Below are 13,048 nucleotides of genomic sequence, written 5' to 3' on the forward strand. Positions count from 1 at the left end.
TCTTGACTCATGCAAAATATTTGTGCAATAGAGACTGTACGTCCTGGTCAAATGTTTGGTGGTCAACAGATGTGAATGGATGGGAAACAAGTGGTGTAGTGATACCAGAGAAAGATAAAAGCAGGCAACAAAGAATAAAAATTGCGCATTTCCAAGGTACCGAAGTAATTACTATAACCATTGTGTCACCACAAGAAAGTGATTCAGGAGTTTATGGAATCGGAGTGTCCCTTCCAATTGGAACTGATCCTTTGGGGACCCTCCAACTTAAAGTACAAAGCCTTAAGAATGCGACAAGTAATGCAGATTTTGCCTTCACAGAAGAAGAACAATTGTTACTCGAGACTGGATTCGTACACCATAATGAATGGTTATCTTGGGTTAGATATAGTACCCGAGAGGCACATCGTGAGAACTGTATTTCTTGTGCTGAAGGTAAACAGCAACTAGCGACAGTCCCATTGATGCGAGATGAAGGTAACCTAACGTGTCTGTTAAAATTATTCTTCAACAAAACTGAAGATAAATGCAAAAATGAAACTCAGCGTTTTCCAGTCATAAGCAAAGTTGAGAAACCACCTGCAGCGATTTCCTATCCAGGTTCGTATACGTGCATTTCCAGAGATGGCACAGGGAAGAATTATGGCAATATGGGACAGAACTATTGCAATGTTACTGTAAATGACGATGAGAATCCATTTCTGGAGAACCAAACTCATAGTTTAGCAGACGTATGGTGGTTATGTGGAGACAACAAACTCAGATCAAGGCTTACGATTCCCTGGAAGGGAACTTGTGCACTTGTAAAGTTAATTCTGCCATTGTACATTTTCCCAGTTCCAGCAAGCAATTTCGTAAGAGAACCTGAAATAAAGCCAAAGTGGTTGAGCAGGAGAAAAATAGAGGCACCGAAGCAATCCTTCGATAACGGTGTCTACATCGATAGCATTGGCGTACCAAGAGGCGTACCTGATGAATACAAAGCAATAAACCAAATAGCAGCTGGTTTTACATCCATCTTTGTCTGAATTCAACCTAATAAGAATGTGGACTGGATCAACTACATTTACTATAACCAGCAACGTTTTGTGAACTATACCAAAGATGCATTGAAAGGAATTGCTGAACAACTAGAGGCCACTTCGCAGGTGGCATGGCAGAATCGAATTGCGTTGGATATGCTCCTGGCCAAAGAAGGAGGAGTTTGCAGAATGTTTGGGACTTTCTGTTGAACGTACATTCCAAACAACACTGCGCCTGACGGAAGTATCACTCGAGCTTTGAAAGGTTTGGAAATGTTATCCGAAGAATTGGCAGAGAACTCTGGGGTAAGTAATCCCTTTACAGACTTTCTACAAGCGTGGTTTGGAAAATGGAGTCATCTCATCAGCAGTTTCCTGGTGTCCGTTGGTGTCGCTGTGGCTATCGTGGTGGTATGTGGTTGCTGTTGTATACCCTGTATCAGATGTCTTCTACAAAGACTGGTTGATACTGCTGTTATGAAGACGATGTACCAGCAATTGCAACAGACTGGTGAAAGTGAATGCATTGAAATGTGACTCTCTGCAAATGTTTTTGAAGTTTAAAAGTTTGTCTTGCCAATGAAGTAATGTATGCAAAGAAAAACTTAGTTTTTGCCATATATTGCTGAAGTAAAAAGACAAATAAAAAGTGTTTTCAGGGGGGAAATGTTAAGAGAAAAGTTTTAAAAACATTCTGTTATTTGTCTTTTTCCTCTTCTTGCAAAGTGAACATGTTATTTGTTGGGATATGCCTGTCAAAGATGGGCCTCATCTGTGAACAAAATGCAGCATTGCTTATAAACCTGAATAATAAGTGTTTTCTGCTTTTCATAATAAAGAGACTTGGTTATAGCTTAGTGAAGCCTGGGATAAGGATGCACGGCTGAGTAAGAGTTAATTTACTGAAGCAGGCTGTGTGTCCTGGAAAATTTGAGCTACCATTGTTGAACTAAACATTCTGTGCTTCTTGAACATTCTGTACTAACTGTTGGTTTGAGGTGATTTGTAGTAAACATGTTTACCACAGGTGTTTTTCCATAGCCAACTGTCAACGGTCAGAAATGTAACAAAAAGTTGTTTTGCTTGCAGTATAAAAGTTGATGTCAGTAAACAAGTTGACCAGAGGAGATCATCTTGGCCAACATGATGTGTAATCTGGTTAGCTGCTAATAAAGAAGTTTTTCATCACCTGAGGCAGATGTGACTCGTCTGAATTTTTCTTCTGACAGTTTGTTTGATGTGTCCAAATGATTCTGAATTCTTTATAGTGAAGCTATCTGCTATGATGATGATAGAGACCATGGAGGACTTGGGGGTTATTAATGGGGACTGCACTTCAATCATCAGTCTGATGTATCTGATACTCAGTCCTCATACAAAGCTAACATTTACACTAGAACCATTGGGGTCATTTGCTCCAAGCCACTGACTCATATTATCTGGGGATTTGATGTGCTTCCTGTATTTATTTTCAGTTCGTATCTCTTTCTATGCTATCCTGGATTTGCCTTTTGCCATTCTAGTCTGTAGTACATTAGCCGTTCACTAAGGGAGAGCCACTGATGCTATAAGGTTAGAAATAGCCCAGGAAATGTAATAAAAGGGAACCTCTTCCTTCAGATCTCCTGTTTTATACATTCATTGGTATCTTCAGTTCAGATTAAAGATCGAATCTGGGAAACCATTAAGGCACTGGGGAGAATAGAATGTACACTTGCAGAAGTGTTTAGATATGTTAACATTTTAGTAGCAAAACAGTAGTCATGATTGGTAAGATGATGTTTTTATGTAAACAAATTCAATCCTCCTTCTAAAAGAAAATTGAGGTACGGTTGGAGAAGATGTTTTGGAGGAGTTTGTCAGTGATACTGGTACTTGTTCAAGGAATTGACTGCATGTATGATCTGACAGATTCTGGCACCAGACCAACAACTAAACATTACTCTTTAGTCGGTCAGCCTGGTAAGAGATACATCTGTATGCCTTACAATTGTTTCAGCTATAAGTAGAATGTGTGGTTGAGTAGATGCCTGCCTTACTGGCTCATCATCTATGACTTTGGGACTGTTTGTGCTGTGTTAGGAGGCAGGCTTAAATTGCTGAATGTGCTTTGAGCATGGGTTGCGTTTTGGAGGTTGTTGAGGTTTACGCAAGTTAGTCTTCAGAACTTTAGCATATGATGGATTATATGTATTGTGATGGCCTTGGTGCACTGTTATGTGCAATTGATGAATGTTGTCTCAGAAGGTCAATTTAATGTTTTACCAGGTATTTCTTGGTGAAGTATGGTATATTGCTGATGATTTTTGGTGTCCGAGTCAAATATGTGTGAGATTTTTACCTCCAAGGGCATTTATATATGTCCATCTCTTTCACACTGTATTATGCTGTTTGAGTAATAGATGATCAGCAGACAGCATAAGACAGTTCTTATTGCCACAAGATACCCATCTTAATCAGACTAGCTACAGAAGTTATGGGTAAGTGCTGGTCCATTGTTTGGACAGGAATAACTTGGGGACAGTGCAGGGGTGATTATAACTGCTTGGAGTTTGGTTTGTTTAAGTTAATGTTTGGATGGACTTCACTTACCTTAGTAGTATCTGGTCAGGGGTATACTGCAGCTCAAGGTGTTTATTTAGCATGGGGTATTTAAGCCACAGACCTGAATTTCTAGGGTTGTATGGTTGTATAGATTGTGCAAGTCTCTTATAGGGAAAAAAGCTCTTGTGCTGACAACCCACTATAGAGCAAGTACAACAGTAGCAGTGCACTGAGTGCAGCTTAGCGCAGCTTTTTCTTCCCCCTTTTGATGAGAACTTTGTTCCTTACAGTTCAGGGCTTTCCATGCTTCTCAGTCTTGAATAAAAGACACTGAGTGGGCACAGGTGTGTGCAGGTTATAGCAAACAAGCTTGAGAGAGATGTAATCAAATGAAACCAAAAGTGGAGCTCTGTGACTTCAGAAGCTGTAGCAAATCACAGTACACTTAGTCCTAAGCCTCTGCACTACAGGTCAATGACCCCAGGTAGGTTAGAATTTCAGAAACCTTAACTTTTACAGTAGTGGACAGGGGGAAAACTAATTAGTGTATAAAGAGTAAGTATCAACAGAAAGAGCAGTACTTAATATATCAGTGGGGGGCTTGTAGCAGACACAAGAACAGAGAAAGCAATAGCAAATCTGTAAACAGTAGTAAATGTAGCAAACAGACACTGGAATGCAACTTTAAACAAGCAGATGATAAGCAGAATATAAGACTCTAGGAGCAAAGCTGGAATGCAAACAGTGGTAGAAACGCAGAAGCACAAATCCTGCAGCAAAAACTACAATACTGCCACTATTGCAATCCAAAGTAACATATCAGGCAGAGATTTACGAGTACCAGTGTTTATGGGAAAATGCAGTAATAAATGATTAAATGAGCCTCTGATCCTACCATAGTTTACAACTCTACCACAGTTGCGAGTTAAACTAAGACCAAGGTCTTAGGCCGACTTCAAATACAGATGTGTGTGTGTGTGTGTGTGTGTGTGTGTGTGTGTGTGTGTGTGTGTGTGTGTGTGTGTGGAGGTAGCATTACAGTATAATGTTTAAACAATGTTCATATCTTGCAGTCATTCACAATTCTCCAACAACAGCAAATGAAACTAAAAAGGTCCCAGAACAAGTTAAGTTTGGTACAAAAAGAGACCAGTAGCAGTAAATTCAGAAAGAAACGTATCAAAAATGAATGAGCTTGTAAGTACAGCTTAAATATGAAATAAGAGTCAGAAACTTTATGAAATGGAGGCTAAATCAGACTTTAGCAGTCCTAGGTGAGGGCCTTCCCAGTTTGATCTGTCAGTGCCCAGTGAAATGAACAGGGAAGACGAGACTGGGAGGATCTTCCAAGGTTAGATGTACAGTAGGGTCAGGCAGCTCAAAAGATTCCAAGTTTAAAAGCACAACAAGGATCTTATCCCAATGAGACACTGAGAAACCAAATGGAAAAGCTACCACTAAATGGGAGTCAAAGCTGCCACCAAGGTCTGTCTCCATCATAAAATTCAATGAAGCAGTTTACTCTTAATCAGGAGATGCATACACAGGGGAAATAGAACAAGGCGTTCAAATTGACTACGTAAAATTGATATGAGGCATCAAGTTTTACAAGGGTTCTTTTATAGAAGTTTTATATAGGAGAGCAAGCATTATTGTGAACAACATGTATGTGCTGAAAGATGGATTTATTATACTAGGGAAGGGCAAAGATGGGAAAATGCAAGGAAGGGAAAGTATGAGAATTAGTTAATAAGATAGCTAGGAGGAGCAAGGCCTTGTTATGGCATTTGGCTATAAAATGGCAGTTATCTGAGCTGTGAATGCCTGCTTTCTGTAGCCCAGGATACAGGGTTTGATTCTTTTTGCCTACTGTGTGTCTCTGATCAAGTCAATTAACCACACAGTGCTTATGGGTCACCCTTGAAAAAGGATATTTATGTCCACTGGGCTTACCTGGTTAACAAATGTGTGAAAAGAAGTATTTAATGAGGGAAGGGTGCACAGGTCAGCTAACTAGGTAAGTTAAATCCACCCTGTTGTGCCTTTCTGTTGTGATGTGCCTTGAAAGATGCAGCTTTGATAATGAAAGAATCCCCCTGTTAATGATAAGGGTATTTTCCACACCAGGCATAACAACGTACCCAACACTCTAGTCATAGGTGACTCTATAGTCAGGCACACTGATGTTCCACTCACCAGGCTAAACAAGGAGAAAGTTACTGTCAGCTGCCTGTCAGGTACCAGGATCCGCCACATAATGCACGCAATCAGGTCACTCCACAACAAGTACAAATATGACTCTGTCATTGTGCATGTTGGTGTGAATGACCTGAGATGTACCTCCCTGGACTGCATAAAAAGAGACATGGAGGAGCTCTCCGATCTTGTAGCCCAGGCAGGTATGACCCTAGCCCTGAGTAGCATCCTGCCATCACTCAGAATGATACCACAGTACAAGGACAAAATGATCGACTTCAACAATTGGCTAAGCTTCTGGTGTCATTCTAAGGGGATCCAGTATCTGTCTGCTTAGGATGACATGATCGACAGACCACGATGCTTTGCCAGACATGGCCTGCATCTGTCGCCCTTGGGATTCCAGATACTGACTAAGGCTCTTGCCACCCCTATAGTGCCTTTTTTAGGCAACATTCAAATGACAAATTCACCACTGTAACAGGTACAAGCAAGCAAAATCTGAGGGTAATGCTACTCAGTGCTAGAATTCTAAACATCAAAATGCATTCACTCAAGGCACTCCTTAAAATAAATGAAGAACATCAATATCTGTGCAGTGACAGACACCTGATTCAAGGCTCCAGAGAGCACCCCTGCATTACCAGGCTATAATTCATACAACAACTTTCGGCCACCTAACCTTGACGGAAACACTAAAGGTGGAGGCGTGTCCATATTCATTAAGGATATTCACAACTCCAGGCTAGTTGCTCAGCATAATGCATCTGAGATTATCCAAGTGCAACTATTTCTGGGCAAGACTGCAATCCAAATTGTAACTTGCTACAGATCCTCCACCATGCCCCAGAATTCCCACTCCTCATTTCTTGATACACTGGAAAATATTAGGGTACAACCCAACACCCTAATAATGGGCGATTTCAACGAAACCACCATTAAATGGGAAAACTACTCATGTACCAACTCTTTTGCTCAACGTTTTCTGGAATTCATAAATTCCAACTCCTTGAATCAACTTATCCTACACCCCCACTGGGGGAAGCAATATCTACAACAACTGGAAAGGCCGCAGAAATACATCACAAAGAGGATTACCGGCATCAAACAGATGCCCTACGTAGACCGTCTCAAAAAATTCCAGCTTTACTCCGTCCCATATCGCCTACTCGGAGGTGATCTCTGCCTAACATACAAAGCCATGTCAAACCCAGAGCTGTTGGACATGCTCCACTTAAAGAAATCCCAATCCCTCTGAGCTATACACTCTAGGGACCTAAACCTTGTCACCACAATAAACAGAACATGCTGGAAGGATAGATTCCTGTCTCAGAGACTTCCCATACTCTGGAACAAACTACCTATCTATATTAAACAGAGCTCCTCATTAGCACTTTTCAAGAAAAATCGTGATGATTGGATGGGAAATAGGAAATTCAACCCGGGGATCACTTCTGTGGCTCTGCTCGACAGGGGCAGAGGAAAATAATTTTCTTGGGTGGCGAAAGCCAGGGTACCTTTTTGGCTAGGCTTATATAGGCCCTAGGGCCAATAGCCTAGTACCTACCTATGAACCTATGTAAAAGGTTTGTTAAGTTAGTTAAAAAATGAGGCCCCAGTCTGTGGCCTCATGTATGATTTCTCCCAACAAAGAAAAGAAAAGAAAACAAAGTGTGTGCTCATTACACTGAGTAGTTAGAATCTAAAGGATCAAAACCTTGCTCAAAATTATCATATCATTTAGTTTGTTTGCAACAGAGAACCCTTCAAGCTGATAAAAAATGATAAAGCCTGAGTATTTATTTCAGTCAGCTTAGTATTTTAATGAACCAGTGTTTCTCACCATGTTGTTCTGAAAAGGAGTTTGTGACTTTGTCAAGAAGATAAAATGTTACTTTAAAAACCCAGTTTGTTAAAACTGTGGTGTTAATATTCAACTTAATATTGAAGGATGCGTAGATTTATTATTTCATGCTTAAACTCTGAGTGTGAGTTCACAGGTAAACATTAGCATTCATCTATTTTAAGACATTTAAAATTGGTCAAATCCTGTGGTTGTAAGAAGGCATTTACCCGATTTTCCTAGCTCTTCACATTTCCCTTGATATAGAAATTATTACAAAGCAGTATTTGGAAATGTGTCTGTCCTAGCTTGCATGATTGCTGAGTTGTGACTGCCTTTAAATATTACTATGCAGTTGACTATGTACAGAGAATAACATTTTACAATTTGTTCTGCCTTGTGACTTCATGTATATGCTTAAAATGCTTACTCTCTTTGCAGAGAAGGAAGAAAAAACAGAGCCCTCTACTTCTGACAGAAAAGAAAAGCGGGAGACCTATGTATATTTTGCCATAGTCATAGTTATTATCATGGCTATAGTTCTTTGTTTAATGTTTCGCAAACGGTAGGTAAACCATTATTATAATGGTAAGAAAATTAATCTAATTTTCTGTTACATTAACTATTTACTGTTTGACTTGCCAACTGTATCCTGTATGCAGAAGACATCGTATTACAGACTGACAAATCACTTCACAGATTACAAAAAAAACTTCAACATGACTTAATTTCACTATGGAAATGGATGACTGAAATGTGGCTTCTGATAAATTGGGGAGAAAACTGCTGTGCTGGATCCTATTCCAGTCTATCTGATCCAACTGATGGGTACTGAGTCGCTTGTTGGATCCAAAACATGTTTTGCTAGTGTTGCTTGCCTCAAGCTCCTTCACGATTTTTCTCTCACATAATCCCCTTTTGCACCAATTTTTCTCCGATCTCATTTGCCACCCTCAGCGTTCAGGTGGATCTTCAGAGCCTGCAGGAAAGCTCTCCATTTGATAGAGTTTTTCTTGCCATACAATTTTTACTTCCCTTGCAGATTTCCTGTTTGTGATCCATGTAGCCTGTATTTACCTAGCTATACTCTTTTTCAACTATCTTATTTCAGCTAAGTTTCATAATTCCTTTGTGACACTTAGGCACTAAGCCTAACATCTCTGTTTCTTTATTTCTGTAATAAAAACAAACCTTCTCTCTCTTTCCCCAGTGTAATTACATTTCTGTTTTGCTATTTTGTGGTTTAGTATTCTGTTCTAGTAGTTACAGGGAAACCTGAGAAGATAAGTGTGCCAAGCATGGCCACAAAGTTCTGCCCCAAGGCAACCATGAACATTGTATGGTGTACCAAAGACTGGAGCATCTCTTCCCAGACTGTTCACTTTTCAAGATCTCTGGCCCATGGTCTTTGGCTGATAGAGGGAACAAATTAACCACTTGGTTTCTCCTGTTCCTTTGATGGCCAATGATCCTTCATTATCTTAGAGTATAGTTTGCATTCTGACTACTTTTCAGAAAAATCCACTTTTAAGTTGTACAAAAGCAAATGCTACTTCTTTATAGACAGTTAACAGGGTATTGATCCCTTTTCTACTTCAATTCTGGATGTCCTTCATTTACTCTCTAACTTATTTAATGCTGATTCATTTACACCACAGAGTGCAACCATTCGTTTGTAACTTTCAAAACCATTTGTGCAAAATTGTTTTGAAAGTAACTGTTCTCCTATACCCTCCAATAAAAGACCCAGTTCCAACCTGGAGCTTGAATTTTGTTCTAGAAATACTGACAAAGCCCCCTTTTGAACTTGCTTGATTAAAATTTCCTTTCTCCTCAATTACAAAAAAAAAATCAACAAAGTAGAATAAGCTCCTCTACAAGAAAAATAAAGAAAAGGAACAGAAAAAGATTGGAAATGTACATTTATTCTTCACAACTGCTATACATATATTGGATATTTAAACATAGAAAACCTCCTAGGCAAATGATTGGCTTTCCAGTTCTGAAGAACAATTCTTTGGTACCACAGAAGCCAAGTTTATCTTGTATACATTTATTTATTTATTTATTTATGTATGTATTCATTGACATTTGCTAACCGGGTTGGTCCAGCTGGGCCAGAGGCCCATTTTCAGTGGAGACCCGAGGAGAAAAGCTCCAGTTAAAAAAAAAACAAGGATTACATAGGTAACAAAATAGAAAGTAGCAAAACCAAGTGACACTCCCAAAACATATTAGTACTAATTTGATCATAATCAAACATATTCAGATTACCCTAAGAAAAAAATCACAATGAAATAAATAGATGAACTATTTTTGATATATGTACAAACAAGTTATTTACAAGTAATCAGATATATTGCCTAGGCTTCCTAGGAAGGTATATTTGTTTACATGAGATCAGAGTGAAGAAGCACCATTGGATAAAGGGGAAATTAGGTAGGTTGTAAGCAGGGACAAGATTTGGTATTGAGAAGGAAAAGTTTGAATCTTCATTCTTTTCTCATAAGAATATGAGAACTTCATCTAAAATAATAGATTTGTGTATATTCAAATGTCTCTTCTACAAAGAATCTTATCAAGTCATATGTTTATTCCAGTATTTATTTATCTGTAAATATGTCCACCAACAATGTATATTAGCTTGCTGAAAAGTACAGTGGCAACATGTTGCTTTCTCTACATACTTTAAATGCATCAAAAAGAATCTATTAAGAGTTATATGGATCCCATACATGATCTTATATTGAATCAATGTATTTCCTATTGATTTATGATTTTTTTATATTAACCAATGTTTTTCTCCAATCTTGATATTTAGTATTGATCTTCAATTCATTTTCGCATTTGTTTCCTAACAAATATTAATTTTCTTCATCACCATCCCAATGCAGATTGTATAATAGAAATTTGTAGTTTAGCTCCTAATGGCATTATTTTACTTTTTGGACATAAATCCTCTTCAAACAATGATCTGAATTCATCACATAAAGAATTGACTAAATTGCTACCTCCCTTTTTTTGTCAACCTTAAAATCCAACCATGTAATACTACATACTGTATATTAAAATCCATATATTACAAGAAAAGATATTTAATAATACTATGTTCTTCCAAGGGCATTTCAACTTTTTAAAATAGTTTATCAAATTCATCACTAAATTGATATACTTCCATTAATTTATTCATTTCCTCCGATTTTAATTTACACCGACTTAAATCAGAATTTTTTTTCTTATTAATTTATAACTTAAATTCTCATATTGTAAATTGAATATATTCAAAAATGGAGTTGCAATTATGTACTTAAGGATTTTAGGTAAAGCAACTCCTCCTTATGACAGAGGCAATATCAAAACTTTCCATGGAATGAATAGCAAACCATCTCTTCATAAAAACGTGCAATTCTTTTTACTTGCGAAATCCATTGACTTTTAGAGAGTATAAGCAAATTTTGCAATGGAAGTAAAATTAGAACAATGTAGAAATATTTACTATACTTACTCTCCCAATTAAAGAAAAAAAATATTTTGTATCTTCTCAACCAAATTATTTATCTTCTCCAGATACTTGTCACATGTTTTCTTAATCATGGCAGAATACTTTGCTATAAATGTTATTCCTTGAAATTTTAAGGACTTTACCAAGAGTGTCTCACACTTATTAGTACTGTTATTCTTTCATCCCAATTGTACTAATTCTGACTTTTCAAAATTAATCATTTACTCAATTCTTTTCAGAGCTTGATCCAACACATAATGTATTTTCAACATATCTTGATCTAAATTATCAGATATCAATTATAAGTAATCTGCATATACACCCACAGAAGGAAACAAAGTATTTCCTTTATTTATAGCTATTTTTCTTTTTAATATCTCCAGTAGTGGATTAATAGCTAACACAAAAAGTGTTGCAGACAATGGACATCTTTTCATCCCAGTTGTAGTAATTACATGTTCAGACATTTGCCCATTAAGATTAATAGCAATCTTTATTCTTTGATATAAATTATGTATCATCATTATGTAAACAAAATTAATATTATAATGTTCCAGATAAAATTCCTATTTATCATAGCAAATGCCATAGCAGTATTTTAAAGCACATTTATTGGTTCTATTACAGAGTTTCTGTCTTCACATTTAATTCTAATTACTTGCAACAATTTGTTAGCCTCCATCATTGTCCTGTTCAGGAGAAAAATTGAGAAGCATGCAGAATTTTATCTAATTTAACAATTTTCCTATTTATAGCAATTACTATTAGTTTGCAGTCAGTATTCATGATTGAAATGGGTCTATAATTTTCAGTTTTAGCTCAGTTTTACTCCCTTTTTTAAGCTCTACATCAACTGTAGACAGTACACATGTACTGACCCAGCTGCATCTTGTGTTATGCAATGCAATGATATCATTGTCTGTGACCAGGTCAGCTGTACACATAACAAGGGCCCTCGGTACATTCCACCATTAGCAGATGCCTGTTGCTGTACACCAGTACACACACTCATGTATGTATATGACATGCATGTACCTGCCCTGGGTATGTACATGCCACACACAGCATACCTGTAAATAGCATAGCTGTTGTAGTCCTTTGTGCAAACAGGTGGCTACAGCCATTACACACATGCACATGGAATGTAGGTCCATGGCTGTTTAATGCTAACAGTACATAAGGTGTGATATCAGTGTTGACAGAGGTAACATCCCCTCTGTACTGGTCACCCATCATATCATATAACAGTCCATGTGTCATGTATGTCATTACACATATCCACCAATTGCAATGCCTACAAACATGACCAAATGTCAGGATTGTCGGGCCTACACACCTGTACACGTAGTGTTGTGCGTTCAGATAACATGCGTATGCAGTTGCTGATGTATGCAGGTGGCATGTATCCTAGTACATCATGCAGCTGCAATGCAGCCTCAGCATTGCCAACTGTATATGGTGATATGCTGAATGTACAGAAAGATGTGCCACAGGTATGGACAGATGTGTTGAAATAACTAAGTGGCGGGGCATCTTTGGAGTCGGATGTTTGCTGTGGACAGCTGACGGGTGTGTCACAAGCGGTCCTACAATACCCTGTGTAACCGGTAAGCAATGGTTTAGTTAATTGAATGACATAACACACAACTTAGACAGCGGTCAGGGTGTCAGCGAAGGTAAATAACTTGACACCTGTTAATAGATATGACGTCCCTAGTGCATATATCAGCACTGTTGGCACAGGAAGTGTTAGTACAGTTTGTAATGCTTGCACTACTGCTGTACGTTTGACATACATAACATGAGCTAGGCAGGTCTGAGATTCGCAGTACTGGCATGTGTGGTTGCGTGTGTGTCCATATGTGTCACGTATTGTGGGGAATACATCTCAGTTGTTACTCTCCTGTACACTAGTGTACACATCTGTACAGACTGCAATGT

At 38.1% G+C, this 13,048-nt stretch overlaps 1 protein-coding gene across 1 annotated transcript in view; it reads left to right on the forward strand.

The window, feature by feature from the left end:
* The window catches only part of LOC122802455, a 707,224-nt gene that overhangs the window by 121,998 nt on the left and 572,178 nt on the right, over window positions 1-13,048 (forward strand). Inside the window, exon 3 of the mRNA XM_044072076.1 lies at window positions 8,047-8,170. Within this exon, the coding sequence (XP_043928011.1) occupies window positions 8,047-8,170 (124 nt within the window). The remainder of the gene's footprint in view (window positions 1-8,046; window positions 8,171-13,048) is intronic.

Source organism: Protopterus annectens, chromosome 5.part0, assembly GCF_019279795.1.
Source record: "Protopterus annectens isolate FY-2018-M chromosome 5.part0, PAN1.0, whole genome shotgun sequence".
NCBI lineage: Eukaryota > Metazoa > Chordata > Ceratodontiformes > Protopteridae > Protopterus > Protopterus annectens.